Source organism: Myripristis murdjan, chromosome 6, assembly GCF_902150065.1.
Source record: "Myripristis murdjan chromosome 6, fMyrMur1.1, whole genome shotgun sequence".
NCBI classification, from domain to species: Eukaryota; Metazoa; Chordata; class Actinopteri; order Holocentriformes; family Holocentridae; genus Myripristis; species Myripristis murdjan.
This window is the reverse complement of record NC_043985.1, coordinates 18,597,397-18,612,181: the sequence shown is the minus strand read 5'-3', so window position 1 is coordinate 18,612,181 and position 14,785 is coordinate 18,597,397. Positions and strand designations below refer to the sequence as shown.

At 41.6% G+C, this 14,785-nt stretch overlaps 4 protein-coding genes across 5 annotated transcripts in view; 1 reads left to right on the top strand and 3 right to left on the bottom strand.

Annotated features, from left to right (window-relative positions):
* ccdc33 (coiled-coil domain containing 33) overlaps window positions 1-2,375 on the top strand; it is a 45,293-nt gene extending 42,918 nt beyond the window's left edge. The window contains exons 13-19 of the mRNA XM_030053541.1: window positions 748-836; window positions 960-1,091; window positions 1,208-1,301; window positions 1,391-1,515; window positions 1,807-1,896; window positions 2,033-2,149; window positions 2,250-2,375. Coding sequence (XP_029909401.1) covers window positions 748-836; window positions 960-1,091; window positions 1,208-1,301; window positions 1,391-1,515; window positions 1,807-1,896; window positions 2,033-2,149; window positions 2,250-2,375 — 773 coding nt within the window. The remainder of the gene's footprint in view (window positions 1-747; window positions 837-959; window positions 1,092-1,207; window positions 1,302-1,390; window positions 1,516-1,806; window positions 1,897-2,032; window positions 2,150-2,249) is intronic.
* A 78-nt stretch (window positions 2,376-2,453) lies between these two features.
* Window positions 2,454-7,186, bottom strand: LOC115360914 (cholesterol side-chain cleavage enzyme, mitochondrial). Its single transcript, XM_030054095.1, has 9 exons — window positions 6,770-7,186; window positions 6,255-6,410; window positions 5,923-6,122; window positions 4,640-4,843; window positions 4,315-4,475; window positions 4,026-4,192; window positions 3,304-3,382; window positions 3,000-3,191; window positions 2,454-2,900 (listed from the first exon to the last, which is right to left on the bottom strand). The coding sequence occupies exons 1-9, from the start codon at window positions 7,042-7,044 to the stop codon at window positions 2,778-2,780; spliced, it is 1,557 nt and encodes a 518-aa protein (XP_029909955.1). The 5' UTR covers window positions 7,045-7,186; the 3' UTR covers window positions 2,454-2,777.
* A 506-nt stretch (window positions 7,187-7,692) lies between these two features.
* stoml1 (stomatin (EPB72)-like 1) lies at window positions 7,693-11,371 on the bottom strand. Of its 2 annotated transcripts, none has more exons than XM_030054097.1 (7): window positions 10,965-11,371; window positions 10,507-10,613; window positions 10,260-10,409; window positions 8,995-9,198; window positions 8,684-8,894; window positions 8,387-8,587; window positions 7,693-8,199 (listed from the first exon to the last, which is right to left on the bottom strand). In XM_030054097.1, exons 1-7 carry the CDS (start codon window positions 11,143-11,145, stop codon window positions 8,003-8,005), a joined length of 1,251 nt encoding a protein of 416 aa, XP_029909957.1. In that variant the 5' UTR covers window positions 11,146-11,371; the 3' UTR covers window positions 7,693-8,002. The 2 variants fall into 2 exon arrangements, with proteins under 2 accessions (XP_029909957.1, XP_029909958.1); XM_030054098.1 differs by having other exon boundaries at window positions 8,387-8,584.
* A 548-nt stretch (window positions 11,372-11,919) lies between these two features.
* On the bottom strand, window positions 11,920-14,785 carry nr2e3 (nuclear receptor subfamily 2, group E, member 3). Its single transcript, XM_030053945.1, has 8 exons — window positions 14,309-14,785; window positions 14,010-14,160; window positions 13,773-13,876; window positions 13,415-13,675; window positions 12,995-13,182; window positions 12,630-12,870; window positions 12,436-12,541; window positions 11,920-12,324 (listed from the first exon to the last, which is right to left on the bottom strand). Exons 1-8 carry the CDS (start codon window positions 14,391-14,393, stop codon window positions 12,192-12,194), a joined length of 1,269 nt encoding a protein of 422 aa, XP_029909805.1. The 5' UTR covers window positions 14,394-14,785; the 3' UTR covers window positions 11,920-12,191.

Genomic DNA, 14,785 nt, shown 5'->3' with positions numbered 1-14,785 from the left:
TGTGGAGAAATGCGTTCACTCAGTTTACGTTGCTTAACAATTACATTTTAATCAATTATTGGTTAATGTAACAATGTTTGGAATGCAGCCTGCAGTTGTTTAAACCCTCAGTCCACATTGTTATGTATGTAAGAGTATTTCATTGCCAGAGGAAGTCGTGAAGAGTAAGGTGGTTCACTTTGTGCTAGAGTTAATCCTTCTGGGTGTCCATTCCCCAGCAGGCTGTGCCATCCTGTGATAAGGCAGCTCATTTAGGCCATGGACCCTGATAAGCTATGTGAATAGTACATCCCTTATCTCCTGAAGGACAGTTTGTGACCTACAATAAAAAGGATGTTTCAAAAAGCCTTTTTGTTGGCTTCAAAGTAAAGGGACTGGATTTAATTCCCTCTTAATGGGAAATTCATTCTGTTTCATAAGCTTCACTGATGGCTGTTTTGTTCATTACTGCTCAGATATGCAAAGTCCGACTTGACATAAGTTAGTTACTCTGAAACCGTGAAGTCATTGAAACTGTTTATCAGGTGTCTTAGTTCACAGATCAAATAAACGCTCTACATTTAGGTGTAAATGACTCTAAATTTCTCTTTCCAAATAAATAACAAAGTAAAACATATTTGAATGTCGCCAAAAAAAACATCACATTGCTGTACCTAAGAACGTCTGTGTGAATTTGCACAAAAGACAGAAGTGATTATCATGACTCAGAATCTACTGTGTAAGTTTTGTCTCCCTGCTCTGTTGAAGCCTCTCTGAAAGTCAAGCTGGCCAGTGACACAGCCAAAGCTGCTTCTCAAAGGGACAGGATCCAGCAGCTGCAGAATGAGCTGATCAGGGTCAGAAGACAAAGCAAAACATTTTACACATATGCAACCCACACAATGTGTATTTATATTCCTAGAGGACAATTCACTGAAGGCATTTCCATTCTGACCTCCCTATGTGTGTGTGCTATGCAGAAAAATGACAGTGAGAAGAGGCTATTAATGCTTCAGAGAGCCAACCAGCAACAACAGGACCATCTGCAGCACCAGCAGAGCCATAACACAGAGATTGCGAGTTTGGAGGCCACGGTGAAACAACAAGAGAAGGTCAGCGATTAGAGACGCTATCCACGCCATGCTTTTATCACTAATGTCTATGTGTCACCTTTCTTCCCATAAATAACAGCTTATGTGATGTACATTTGTGCTGTCTTGTTTGTCAGATCATTAAAAATATGGAGAAAGCATTAGATAACAAACTTGCAGAGAGGAAAAAACAGAACGATGAGAAAAAGCTGCTGGTGAAAAAGCAAAGAGGTGAGAGGACTTATTAAAATGAGGAAGTCAGCTATTCACAAACATTCAGAGAGGCCAGGATAATAGGAATCTCTCCGTGCTGTGTGTAGGTGAGACAGACAGCAAAAGGAAAGAGACAGAGTCTGCCTTGGCAGCAGAAAACGCTCGTCTCAGAGGAGAGCTGGAGAAGATTTGCCAGCAGCCTGCGGCCATCATTGCACAGCACTTAGCACAGGTACAGAAACGTACAAACATTACCAAACCATTTCTCCACCAGCGTAATTTGGATATGGTGTAAAAACATCAGATTCAAGGACTGGGAATATTTTTTAGACCATGTTTCATTTGATCCAGTTCCATAGGTTATTAGTGTCACATGGAGAAGTTGCTGTCTTTATTTTGCTACGTCTGGTTTTACTGCCATGTGAGATTTTCCACACACAAAAAAAAAAATAAATAAAATAAAAATAAAAAAAAAACGGTCATTGGTGATCAGAAATTGTTGTGTGTGTGATTTCCCTCTCAGATACCAGAGACAATGCCAGACAAGGAGAGACTGAATTTGCTGAGTAAGCTGGAGAAAGCTGAAGCAAGAGTGGAAACGCTGGAGACTCAGGTAGAAATACAAAGAGAATCGGTGCTCCTGTTCAAACATTATGATTTGCATATTTTTCAGAGGCTTATGAAGTCACTTATCAGTTACATAATATATAATTGTCTGTGTGCTTTGTGTTTGTTTGCATGTGTCACAGCTGGAGGACAGCTCTAAATTATGGGGCAGGCAAAAACAAGAAATGCTGATCAAACTAAGCGAGCACAAGCATGGTTTTGCTCAATCATCCACCACAACCCTTCAAAATCTTCCTCTGGTCAGTACAGGGTCACTTGCCAGCATTTGTCTTACTAAATATCTTCAGTGTTGTAGACTACTGTAGACGGATTTTCCCCAACACTTTCTGCTTCTTACAGAGGACTGTGTCTGATTTCCAGAATGAGCAAAGCAGAAAGACAAAGCAGAAATCTGGTAAAATGACCTGCGTCTCCACCACTGCTGGCCCAGATCAAATAGCACACACAGATGTTTCTTTTCAGTAAATTTCATAGTAAAACATTTTCATCTAATCATTAACCTGTCAAAATAAATGTTCATGTAACAAGATGCTTTTTGTTCAATTGTATTCTTTTATTTATCAGTGGTTGATATAGTAGATTATTAAGAAACTAAAACTTTGCACCATGTTACTCCATGTATACAGCACCCACATGGACTACACATTTTCATCATTACACACTAGGTGATATAAATATATTGCCCAATTTTGCAGTTACAGGGGTAATTTGTTCATGCACATGTATCTTCCTAATGGGATTACCATGGGAGTTTTCCTTGACCTCAGTGAGGGTCTAAGGTTCAGAGGTGTCATTTATGTCACTAACTGTGAGGGAACTACACAAAAATGTATCTCGACACACATCACCGTTTCCTCGGCAAGTTGGTCACCGATTACTTTGCAGAGGCTTCAGAGTCAATAAAATAGGCTTCTCAGGCAACAGAATGAGCTCAAACGTACTCTGTACCTCCACCTGCCGCTGTTTCTCCACTCGGAAATTCTCCAGCATCTGCAAAGACAGAAGACATTGCACAAACACACTGAAGATGCTCTACAATTGTGCCCTAATTTTTTTCTTGGAACTACTTTTCTTCTCTGTGTATCTTACATGGATGAGGAAGAGTTGCATCTCCGTCTCGGCTATTCTGCGTCCCAGACACTGGCGTGGGCCGAAGCCGAAGCCCAGGCTCCTGAAGTAGTGACTCTCTGTCCTCAGCCAGCGGGACGGCTGGTACTGCTCGGGACGGAAGAACACCTTGGGGTCTCTGCCCATTGCGTAAAGCCCTAATTGAACCAGAGTCTGACCAAACACACACACACACACACACACACACACACACAAATAAATAACTAACAGCGATCAAACCACAAAACATTATTTGTCCCAGTATATGGCTAATTGCCCCCCTTACCCCAGATGGTATGTGGTAGTTCTGAATAATGATGTCTTCTGTTATGTATCTTTGCAAGCTCACTGCAACAGGATGCAGCCTGAGGATGGAAAATGAAAATTCTATATTTAAGGACAGTTAATGCATGTAAATGGCACAATTACAATTATGATAAAAGGGTCATTAACCTCACAGCTAGGAAGGTTAAAAAATATTAGCACAGATGTGTAAGAAGTGTGTTGTTTCCTAGACAATTATGTAATTATATTCCTGATGAAAACATAATTAAGGTAATAACACTGACTGACCATTTGCTTACATATTTATATATTTTTAAAAAATGCACGTTGAGCTGTGGAATGGGCATGAATGTCCTCAGTAATAAAGAAGTTCATGCCTTGAAGTGCTGTGTAGAATCATTTAAAAATATATATCTATATTTAATTGCAAATACCACGATACAAACTAATGACAGCAGAAATTTGTGGGAGCTATTGAACATGGTATGCCTTGTTTCACTGAATGGAAGAAAAAAAAAAAAAAAACATGATAGCCCATTAAGAAAATTAATGTGTCACATTCCAGTATGGAAATTCTAATTCACTGTATTATTATCTAAGAGAGGGAACATAACCATTTGATGATGTGGCAGCTCTAAATTTGTTCGCAGAGTACAAACAAATTCAAGTAAGATAATTGCTGTATTATTAGTACACACGCCACCTGTGCTACAGTTCTCTCACCTCAGTGTTTCCTTCAGTGCTCCTTTGACCAAAGGGACTCGCTTCAGCATCTCCATCATGTCTCCCTGACTTTCAGCCCGGGCAGCGATCACCTCGGCCCTCAGCTCCTCCTGGAGGTTGGGATGTCTGGCCAACTCATACAGCGTCCACAGCAGAGTTATGGAGGTCTGAAATATACAAGGTATTCACAGCTATAAAAAGTCAGCCTGTTACAGTCGCAAAGAGCGAGTATCATGTCTATCATATTAAAAAGAATTGTTTGTATGCACAGTTTTAGTGTGTACTGTACCGTATCTACTCCTCCAGCCATCAGCTCAGTGACACTGGCCTTGATGTCTTCAATGGCCAGCTTGTCCAGCATGAGCAGGCTAGCCAGGACTCCTGGGTATTTCTTTGGAGTGCCTCTTTCCTGATGTAACTGCCTGTAGATGTTCTGGATGCATCGGTCCGCTGGTAAGCCAAAGGACCGTAAATGAAACATAAAACTACACCAAATATTCCAGGAATAACACAAAATGTGATAATCAAGTGGCTGAGGTGGTATCTCAGGGGAGAGTTGTGTTGATGCATGAAAACATAATTTATTAACTGTTCCCAGACTTGTTAGATCCTACCGTGGCTGAAGATGCCATCCCAGGCCTGCACATGGTCCCGCCACACCTTGGCTCCAGTCACTCTTAGCAGGCCCGGGGGAATGTACAGCATAGGTGAGGTAGTTTTGAACATGAGGGTGATGCAGTCAATGAAATGTTGAGCCTCAGGGTCAATGTAGTCCAGCATCAAACCCAGACGCTCACCGTACAGCACTGAACTCACCGCTGCACAGAACAAAGCAAAGGTGAGACGCAGACTGAAGCTGTATCAGCAACTACATCTGCCTACACAGTGAGAGAAAGATTAAATAAATTCTTCTCTAAAATACACAGTTGTGTCCAAAATTGAGTCCTCTACCAAGAAATGTTCACAGCCTTAATCAAAAACAACACTAATTATTTTACTCAGTTTATAGGTCTTATTCAAAAATATGGTATTGGGAAATTATGCAAATCATTTTTTTTTCTGTTGGCACATTTGTGAGGTTTTCTTGACTGTTGTCACGCCATATATTTCAATCAAACATTACCACATCTATGTTCCTAAATACAATGTGAATTGTTTTTAATCTCATACAACTTATACCAAATATCGATTAAATTAACATTCTGCTTAGTGACGCTGTTTGCAGCCAAGTTGTTTTAAGAAATCAAGTAATCTTCATCCAAAGCAAGACCAATAGTGACCGATGTTAAACTGATACCAAAGGCCAGTGTATCAGCTGAGCATCTTAACAACACAGAACAGCGTCTGCATCAAAGATAAAAAAAAACAAAAAAAAAAACAGGACATAGAACATCCCACCATCAAGAGACAACTTTTTGGATACAGCCTTAATGGGACAGTAACAGTTCCCAAGCAACTTCTTAGACAACAGAGCCAGTCGAGACATTTAACATGAACCAAACAATGACAAAAAATTCACTTTTAAAGGCAAAATGAAAGTCTCACAAGTGAGTCAAAGCTTGAACTTATAGTGGCAGTCAAGAGAGCTAATGTGGCCCAACCGCTGCATGAGAGGTTCATGCAACAGTGCAGAAAACCAACAGTCAACCGTGGACCTGCAAATATTCATATGTGGGGATGTTTTGCCTACTGACTTGACAACACATGATCACCTACACTGAAATTCTGCAAGAAGCTCAACCCTATATTGCTTTTTTTATTTATAAATTTCAATCATCTTATTTGAGGAATATCACTTGACTAAAGATGGTAGTTTTTGACCAATGATGGCAAGACTTCTTGGTTGTGGACTCAGACTTTTGGACCCCACTGTGGGCGTGATGAAGGGCAATCTTACATTCCAGTGCATATTTAAAGAGTTCATGAGAAAGGTCAGTGGTCCATTTGTTCTGACCACTTCGCTCTATCTTTTTATTAACTCGGACCACAAAATCCTGGCCCACTTCATCCAGCAAAGGCACAAAGTTCCCCAGCACCTTCGGGGAGATCACCTCCTTGTTGAGAACCACTCTGTTTGATCGCCAGTCTTCTCCGTTCCTGTTGAAAGATAGGATGTAAAGTAGGTAGGCTGCAGAGCCTTCTGTCTAACAGTATTTAAACTCCAAGGTGTTTCAGAATAATGGTCAGGCAAAATTTATACAAATGAAAAATGCTTGAGACAACACATACTTGAGCAAAACTCCATATTTCAGGTTCCTGTAGTCTCTGTATGCTATCCAGGCTTCAACTTTAAGCCTTTTAGGATAGTAGCCCTCTGCTTTGAAAAGGACAGCTGCATCCTCAGGATTTATGATATTCACACTTTCGTAATAACCTATTTTCTCTCTGTTTTCCAGAGACAGAAGAAGAGGAAAAAGAAGAATTGCTATTAGTTATTTGCATTCAGGTGAGTTCACCTTGCAATTTATGGGTCAGAGGCACATTTTTCAGGAGGAAATTAATGTTTGTATTTACACCAGAAAAGATAGATATGTAACTCTATCTATCAAACTACTTAGATAGTGCAAGCTCAAAGTTGTGTTTTTCTGTGTGGCGAAAATCATAAATTATTTTCTTCATTACCATAGGCATTTATTCATTTAAGACACTTACAGACAGTAGGGCATCAGATTTAGTTGCTAACAGTAGTTATTGTATCCTTATTGTATTCTTAATCTTCCTGGAAATTTCCTGGGTTTCCATACCTGTAAATGGGTCCAAAAGTGTTGAAGTTATGCAGCATGATGCGGTGAAGATTCTTAAAGCCATCCAGTTTCCAGAAATTGTACAAGTTGGCCACCCCGTTCCTCCATAGCCCGGGAATCTCACTGAAGGGCTTTACAAACCTGTTGCTTTCTGGGTAAGCCTGTCTGGCCACTGGCATGCTGCTGCTGCTGCTGCGCACACCAGATGTTGGCAGCCCTGCTCTCAAGGTCAGGAGCAGGGCCCCGGGGCTGCGCCACACACTCCACCTGGCCATTCCAGCGACAAAAATGCTCCCTCTGCTCTTCCTCGAACAGCTACTCTGTCTCTCCCAGGGACATCTGGTGCAAAAGGAGGCTGGTCCAAGTCAGCCCTCCTCACTGTCCCGATCAAGGCTCTTTAAACATAGTAGCCCAACAGAGCACAACACGTTGTATCTGTACAGTTTTAGTGAATAGGTTATTTTGATTTTGCTCTAACTCAATCACTTCACAGGAAAAAGTATGATTTTAAGTATGACAGTTTGACTTTGTGTTGTCTGAGCAGTTGTATGTGTATTATCATATCTCTAAAAGGATTTGGGCTCTAAGACCTTCAGAGTTGTTGTCTAAGTGTAAAAAAGGTATTTGCTTTAATTTATGAAGGAGGACAAGGCCAAGGCGGCCTAATCAAGGTCAAGCACATGCAGACAGGTTTGACTACAGCAGCCACTACTTTGATCTCTTTGGCTAAGATGACATTCTGGACCAAATAAAATTAATAATAGTAGCAATAATAAAAGTCTAATACTTATCGTTGTTGTTGTTCTTGTTGTTGTGTAACTTTTACATGGCTTAGAACAAGTCTGCTACCTCACTGGGCTAATATTGTCGACCTAAGGCAACAAGCAGGTGTGGTCTGTAATAACAAAATCTTTCTTTTAAAAGAGCTTTGGTGTTTCCGTTTAATGTTTCGCTGCATTCAGTCCCGCTAAACTGCATGTACACTTAATTGCCAAATATTTTCCAAAGCAGCAGCAGATCTCACAATCACTGTACATTAAGTTTTACATTAACTCAGCAGTTCATGCCATGGTGTTAAAAAATCTGGTTTAATATGTCCGTTTACCACATTGAGTACCTGCCTCTCCAAAAGTCTCAGCATATGCTTGAAGGCATACATTAAAAAGGGCAGGTACTTTCCTGGTAAAAAATAAATGATTTAATAAATAACATTTGTAAAACCTACACAGTCAGCTATTTCCTAAGGAGCTTTATGAGTTCCTCCAGCTTCATGGCAGTCCTCAGGTCTCCTTGCACCTTCAGTCTGCCACTTGTGTAAGCAGCAAATGGTCGCAGCCTGCCCTCAAACATCGCCAGCAGGTTGCTGTCACTCATACTTAGGATGACATCTGGATCCTGGCATGGAGACCCTGCACCAGCTGCACCACTACCTACAGTACACACGCGCACACGCACACGCACACACACACACGCACAGAGAGATAACAGTGGATAACAGATATTTGATATTTCTGTAGCTACACTTTTAATTCTGTTTACCATTCACAGTCAGCCTTAAACTCCTGAATTAAAAGTCTATGGTAACTGTTGTACCCCATGTTATTATTGAAGCATCACCTTGGCTCAGATCCACGTAGTAACTCTGATGTTGTCCATCTTCTGAGCTAATGTGAAACTGGAAGCAGGCTCCCACTTGGCTGACCAAATTTTCTGACAGCAGCAGCTTCACTGCTCCCAGCAGCTCCTCCACAGACCCTGGCATGGCCACCACAGCCTGAGAGGCACTGCTAAGCTCGTCTGTGTAAGTCACACTGTCTTCTGAGACACAAAAGGCACATGTTACATTATTTTTACAATTACATTATAGTAGTAGATAGATATAATATCAAAGGAGCTTTGAGTGTGTTACAATACCTCGTTGAGGATGTGACAGCCCACTTTGACCTAGGAAGTGCATAGCCAGCTGCTGAATGGGGCCGGCAAGGCCTTCCAGTCCCGGTACAGAGGGCGGCATGATGACGGGTCCTGAAGGGCAGTCGTCTGGGGGTTTTAGTAGAGAGCCCAAGGTAAGCTCTACCCTGTCTACCTCCAGCCCCCAGGCCCGCGTCATCTCATTGATGTCCATCTGTAAAGACATAATATGTATGTTTGTATGAATAGTAGTTTGAAATGTTTAACATATAATGTAATAAGGCAATAAAAAACTAGAGTGACAGTTGTCTCACCCCGAGATGTTCTCCCAGTTTGACTCTCTCAGTCTGGATCTCCCTGACAGTCTTCTTACCCAGGCTGTGTGTCAAAGCATTGTGTGCTGTCAGCCTGGTTGAGGCATTGAGGTCCTGGACAGACACCACTGACATGACTGGGTTCCAGATCCTGAACTGGATGTCTGCTCCCACTGACAACACACCTCCGTCCCGTGTAGTCACCTAGCAACACACCATTTCAATATTTTACAAGACTATTACATTTATTTAGATCTATTACCAATACTGGTGACTTAAGATTCACTAGAACTGTACAATAGATAGATAGATAGATAGTACAAGGAAGGTTAGTTGCTCTGGAATGGATTTGAAAGAATCACTAGTAAATCAGGAGACATCTCCCTTTTCTTCAGTTCGTAAACAGTACTGGCTGAGTAAATTCACTGTTTAATGTTGAAATTAAAGTTCACATGCAGCTCACAGTAATGTGTTAGCGCCGTTAAGAAACTGAAGAAATTGCTACAAATGCAAGAGGAGAGGCTTATACTTATGATAAACCTTGTTGCTGTGATACCAAACATCTTAAGCCACTATTTTTTTTTCTATAGGAGACAAAAGTTTGTAGTCAAATATGTAAATCATGAGGGCAAAGATCCTACCACATTTTGACTCATAAACATATTCAAAGTCCTACTGCTTAAGAGCAAATCTGGATTGATTGTCTGTGAATGGATGATTAAATAAGGGATATTCAAAAAGGAAAACAAGCAAAAGTACATTCTTTAGTTATCCACCATCATTCAGCAGAGAAAAATGCTGCTGGACACCATTTCTGAACACTCCCAGTGCCGTTTACCCTCCCTGATTTCAAAACTGTGCAGCAACAGTGCCACCTCTAGGAAAAATTAGAACACACTCACCCAACAGAAATAAGAAGCCTTATATATTCAGTCTGCGCTTAAAATGAGGAATGATTTCTGGTTAAATAAATTAGTAAATAAATAAATATACTGATTTAAGTGCCTGTAGAACATGAGTAGCACTGAGTCCTCTGCTCACTTCTCCAAGAATCATTGTACGTTGACACAACAGTTTGATTCCCATGCTTGCTGTTGCTCATGTGTAAAGCCTGAGGTTTTTACACACTTCCCTCCCAGCTGGAAACAATTAAAGATTTTTGTGGCTTCATGAACATAACTGCGCTCCACTTTTTCAGTGACCTCAAATAGCTATCCATCAGAATAGCTGACCGTAATGAAGACAAGCACTGCCTGATGATGTACCTGACAGGGAGGGATGTTGAAAGCACGGGTGCGCAGGTCCACCTTCTGCCACTGGTCAATAAGGGGCAGCACGAGGACAATGCCAGGACCCTTCGGAGGACAAACCCGGCCCAAACGAAACACAACTATCCTCTGGTAGTTAGGAACCGTCTGCAAACAAGATCAGAAATAATTTGTTATGACTGGTCTAATTAGTGAGCAGTGATTGCATAGGAGCGGCTTGATACAGAGGCTGTTTTCATCTTACCTTGAGCACAAACCATCCTGTTATAGGAAAGGTTATAAAGGTGCAGATGTACACCAGGACAATGACAATCATGTTGCAAATCCAGGACAGCCATCCTTGGGAGGTATCTGTAAGAATGAAGCCAAATACGTTTTGTCAATAAGAATGTCTATGTATACCGTGTAATGTGGTCTTGGGCGCTCGTGGTCATAATGTCAACTAATGGGTATCCTTATAATAAACAATAAACAATTTGTTATAGTTAACAGTAGTCACACATGTGTTTGCTAAAGCCATGTGTTCATTGTAAACATGTCAAAGTCAAGAATTTCTTCCACCCGGAGTTCAACAGAGAAACTGGTAGGGATGACAGTCTCTTTGTTTTGATTAACTGAGGCTCATTTGATAATTAAGTCAAAACCCACCGTCGTTAGCCCGAACTGACCACAAAACCTTTGCTTATACTTCAAGTTACCTACCGGTGAAATCGTTCTCAGTGATTTTAGGGATGTAGTCAAATGAATGTCCCTTGTGGTAGTTGGCTTGTGTAGCGTTAAAGCCCTCAGATCCCACAAACAGCCCGGGACTACTTTTCATGGAGTCTCGCTGCGGAAGGGGCTGATACTGGTGGTGGCTAACGTTGGGCGACTTGCTAAACATTGTCAGGTGAAATTAACCTTCGTTCCTTAAAATATCCACTTCATTTTGGAAATCCTGCTAACATCGCTTCTATTTAACAGTTGTCGGTAAAATACTGCATGGCTGCACTAACTCGTCAAGCCATGAAAAGTTACTAAAATCAAAGAATTGCAGCTGGGAACTGGCTGTTGCCCGACGTCTCTTCCGTGTTTGCTTCTTTTCTTCTTCGTGGTGTTTACTGTGCTCGGGTTGAACGTCAACGTTAAATTTGCGCTGTACTGCCATCTGCTGTATTTTGTGTGCAAGACCCAATTTCAGATTTTTTTTGTTGGTCTCTTCAGTATGTTTGGAGAATCAAACCATATGTCCTCTAAGGAATGTAATAACAGTGAAATTAAACAATTCCTATTTTTTCGGGATGTCCCGAGCAAAGCCGACCCCTGACTGCTGTGAGAGAGAAATAAACTGTGTAAAATAGGCTACAGCCTTTTGGCCAGCGAGGGCGAGTGCTGAGCATGAGGATATATATTAGTCGATGGGGCTGAATGCCATAAAATGATCACTACATTTGATTACAAATTTTCACCAGTAACTGGACTATTACTTTCATTGTTACAATGAATAATAACAGCAATCTCTGTAGACAGACCTTTTTTTTTTCTTTGTTTCTCCATTTTCATCTTCACAATTCACAATTTTGTCACACATATAAAAAGTAAACCAGAGATGGATAAATATGTCAAATGAAAGTTATTTATATACACATTTAGTACAAATTCATTACATTTTCATTAACATTTTCAAATAATGAGACAAATGCTGTTTCTTACTATGAAATACTGACACTTTATTTATTTTGTTTTTTTAATTTAGCAGAAGCAGTAACAAAACTGTAATACAAAGTAAACTGTGATAATCATTGAGCAAAAAAAGTAGTATCAGCTTTAATTATCTCTGCAAATGGGAGAAATCACAACTTTCATATAAATATGTACAAAATGGATTTTATACAACAAGATAACATGTTGCGTGAGTGCCAGCTTCATTTAGCATTCCTTGGGGCTTGTTTAGTTTTTGAACATGTCACACAGCAGCTTCTCCATGGGTGTGCTGCCAATGGTCCTGTGAAAGAACAGCTGCTCTATTTTCTCTGTGCTCACAAAGTGGAGGGATGGTAGCAGCAGTAGCAGTCTCCCAAACCTTGATGGGCAAGAGCAAAGGATAGTAAAAATTTCTGTTTTTATTCTGCTATTTACATGGCAGTTTAAAAAAAAAAGCAATTTCAGATTCAGAAGGTTTCAGTAGGCTTACCTGGCATTCTGACTGGGGTATACTGAATGGATGTGCTGGCCCAGCAACACCTGTGACTGGTCCTGCAGGTTCTCCACCTGCTCTGGGTCTTTGAGACCACGGACTTCTGCTCCAGGGAGTCAAAGAGCACACATCAGTAACACTAGCCTCTCACCACTAAACACCAGTTTTTGGAAGAATTAAAGATAAGTTACCTGGCTTGAAGAGGACAATGGCCTTTAGGCAGGCAAACTCGGTTGGGTCAACAGCCAGGGCCTTGAAGCGGTTGAAGACCTCTTCCAGGATGCGCAGGTCAGATGTTGGGGGGCCAGCCTTGGACTGCTGGGCAGGGGAAAGATCTTGCAGAGACAGGAGAGGACAATTGTCCAGGGGTAGAGACCACTGGATCGCACACAGGAGAAACATCTCACTCCAGGCTTCCTCTAGCAGAATCACCTGTTGATAACAGGAAAACATATCTATCAGTCTCACCCATGAGCCTAAGCGTTTCATAGATTTCCAGGTGTAGATGTTGTGAATGTGGTGTGAATCCACAAAAACACAAGTGAATGAGTCTCACCTGGTCTCGAAACGGCAGGTGAGAAAACACTGGCAGGTTCTTTGCCCACTTGACAGACATGAAGAGGAGACGTGCCGATGTCTCATACACGTTCTCTGGACAGCTGGAGTTGTATGGGAGCAAGCAACAGTCTGAGGGGGTCCTCTCCCTGTCTGGCTCATTAGTCGTCACATCAATATTCTCTTCCACTGCAAACCACAGAGAAAAAAACGTCAGACAAATGCTCAGGCTACTCTGAATACCAGATCGATGCAGCTTAATGCATCAGGTCAGCAGACGATTCTAAACTTGTGTAAAATGGTTTGGAGCAAAGCCCAACTATCAGCAACCAAAGTAGGCTACAATGAATGATTGGTCCATATCTGACCACATATTTGAGTGGATGCATATTTGTGTTCATATACGCATGAATGATCTCACCATCCTCCGGTTCCAGTTTAGCACAAGTCTCTGCAGTCAGCAGGCTGACCATAAAGCGGTGGTTGTTCTTGGGGCTACTGCAGGGCTGTGTGGCAGGAGGGGTGATGGACGAACTGACCAGTGGTCTGCTGGTAACTGATGAGTAGGGGGCAGAGGAGATCGTCTCCCGTGTCGTGGCCAGGTGTTCCTCCTGAGAGTCCACTTTTAAAGAGTCTAGACTGACCTGTGCTGTGCTCCGTGGCTGACGCTCATTCTGCACAGCTAAGGAGATAGGAATCACAAAGTATGTATAATCTACAGACTTATTGCCATTAAAACATTTTCAATAAGGGGCTAATTTAGACTTTCTCTCACTCACCATCTTTATTCATGCCAGCTTGGAGGCATCTCTTCAGTCGACAAGCTTGGCATTGGTTGCGATGAGCCTTGTCAACAGGGCACATGCCAGTTCCAGCCTGACACCTGTGATATTGACATAAACAATATTCTTGTTGTACAAGCTGTTTTCTTCCCAAGTCCTGAGCACTGTCCTACTAGGATCAACAGTTGTGTTTGCAGACCAGTGTGTAAAATCACTCTGCTTCCTCCTCCTCACCTGTAGATGAGTCTTCGCCTCACACTGCGCTTGAAGAAGCCGCTGCAGCCATTGCAAGCATAGATGCCATAGTGTTTACCGCTGCTTGAGTCAGCACACACTTTACAAAGCAGGCCTTGGCCAGGTGCTTTCCCTGGTGCTGGAGTTTTAGCTGCATGCAACAGATAACATGAGTGAACGCTTAACATTACTGACATGATTAGTTTGACAAGTACTATGCAATGACATTTGCAGCAAGATTTTTTTTTTCTTGCCAAAGTGTTCTTAAAATCTAATGTAGGCTATAGTTGCTGGCTCACCTGTTTGAATCCCGTCTGTGGTGTGTTGTATTGAATCCTTAGAGTTTTCTGAAGTTAACTCGTTGAATCTGGACATGTCCTCCATTTTAAGATGCAAGTTACCTGAACGCCTCAGTAGATTTTTTTATGCAAATGAGAGATTATTCCCAGAATGATTTGTCCTCCTGTACAAAGCTGTCCTCTTTGCTGTTGTCCAACTGAGTCAAAGCAATTTTTCACGACAAGTCACAACACATCACAATGTTCCTCAAAACAAAAGTACGTAATTTTTTTGTTCTTTCCACCAAGGCTGATTGTTGTGATGTAACTTCCTGAGAGTGTAACCGCTGGGATGCTTGAGGTTGCTGGTTCTGTGTTGATGTCCTGGTCTGGTAGGTCCTGATGTAACAGAAGGTCAGTGGAGTTACAGAAGTAGTTTGCCACCTTTCTTCTCTCTGACTGTCTTTCCCTCAGGAAGAATGAATGTGTGAGCCTTGT

Bases quoted from the DNA above. Each gene is read 5' to 3' on its own strand.
- LOC115360914 (XM_030054095.1), bottom strand. From the start codon at position 7,044: ATGGCCAGGTGGAGTGTGTGGCGCAGCCCCGGGGCCCTGCTCCTGACC. The intron at 4,844-5,922 runs GTAAGATTGCCC...TGTTCTGTGCAG, and splicing joins CTTTAAATATGCACTGGAAT to CGGTGAGTTCAGTGCTGTAC. The intron at 3,192-3,303 runs GTAAGGGGGGCA...GTGTTTGGTCAG, and splicing joins ACTACCACATACCATCTGGG to ACTCTGGTTCAATTAGGGCT.
- stoml1 (XM_030054097.1), bottom strand. From the start codon at position 11,145: ATGTTTAGCAAGTCGCCCAACGTTAGCCACCACCAGTATCAGCCCCTT. The intron at 10,410-10,506 runs GTAAGATGAAAA...TCTTGTTTGCAG, and splicing joins CAGGATGGTTTGTGCTCAAG to ACGGTTCCTAACTACCAGAG. The intron at 8,200-8,386 runs GTGATGCTTCAA...TGTGTACTGTAG, and splicing joins CTACGTGGATCTGAGCCAAG to GTAGTGGTGCAGCTGGTGCA.
- nr2e3 (XM_030053945.1), bottom strand. From the start codon at position 14,393: ATGGAGGACATGTCCAGATTCAACGAGTTAACTTCAGAAAACTCTAAG. The intron at 13,183-13,414 runs GTGAGATCATTC...TGTGGTTTGCAG, and splicing joins TAAACTGGAACCGGAGGATG to TGGAAGAGAATATTGATGTG. The intron at 12,542-12,629 runs GTAACTTATCTT...TCCCTGGAGCAG, and splicing joins CATTGTCCTCTTCAAGCCAG to AAGTCCGTGGTCTCAAAGAC.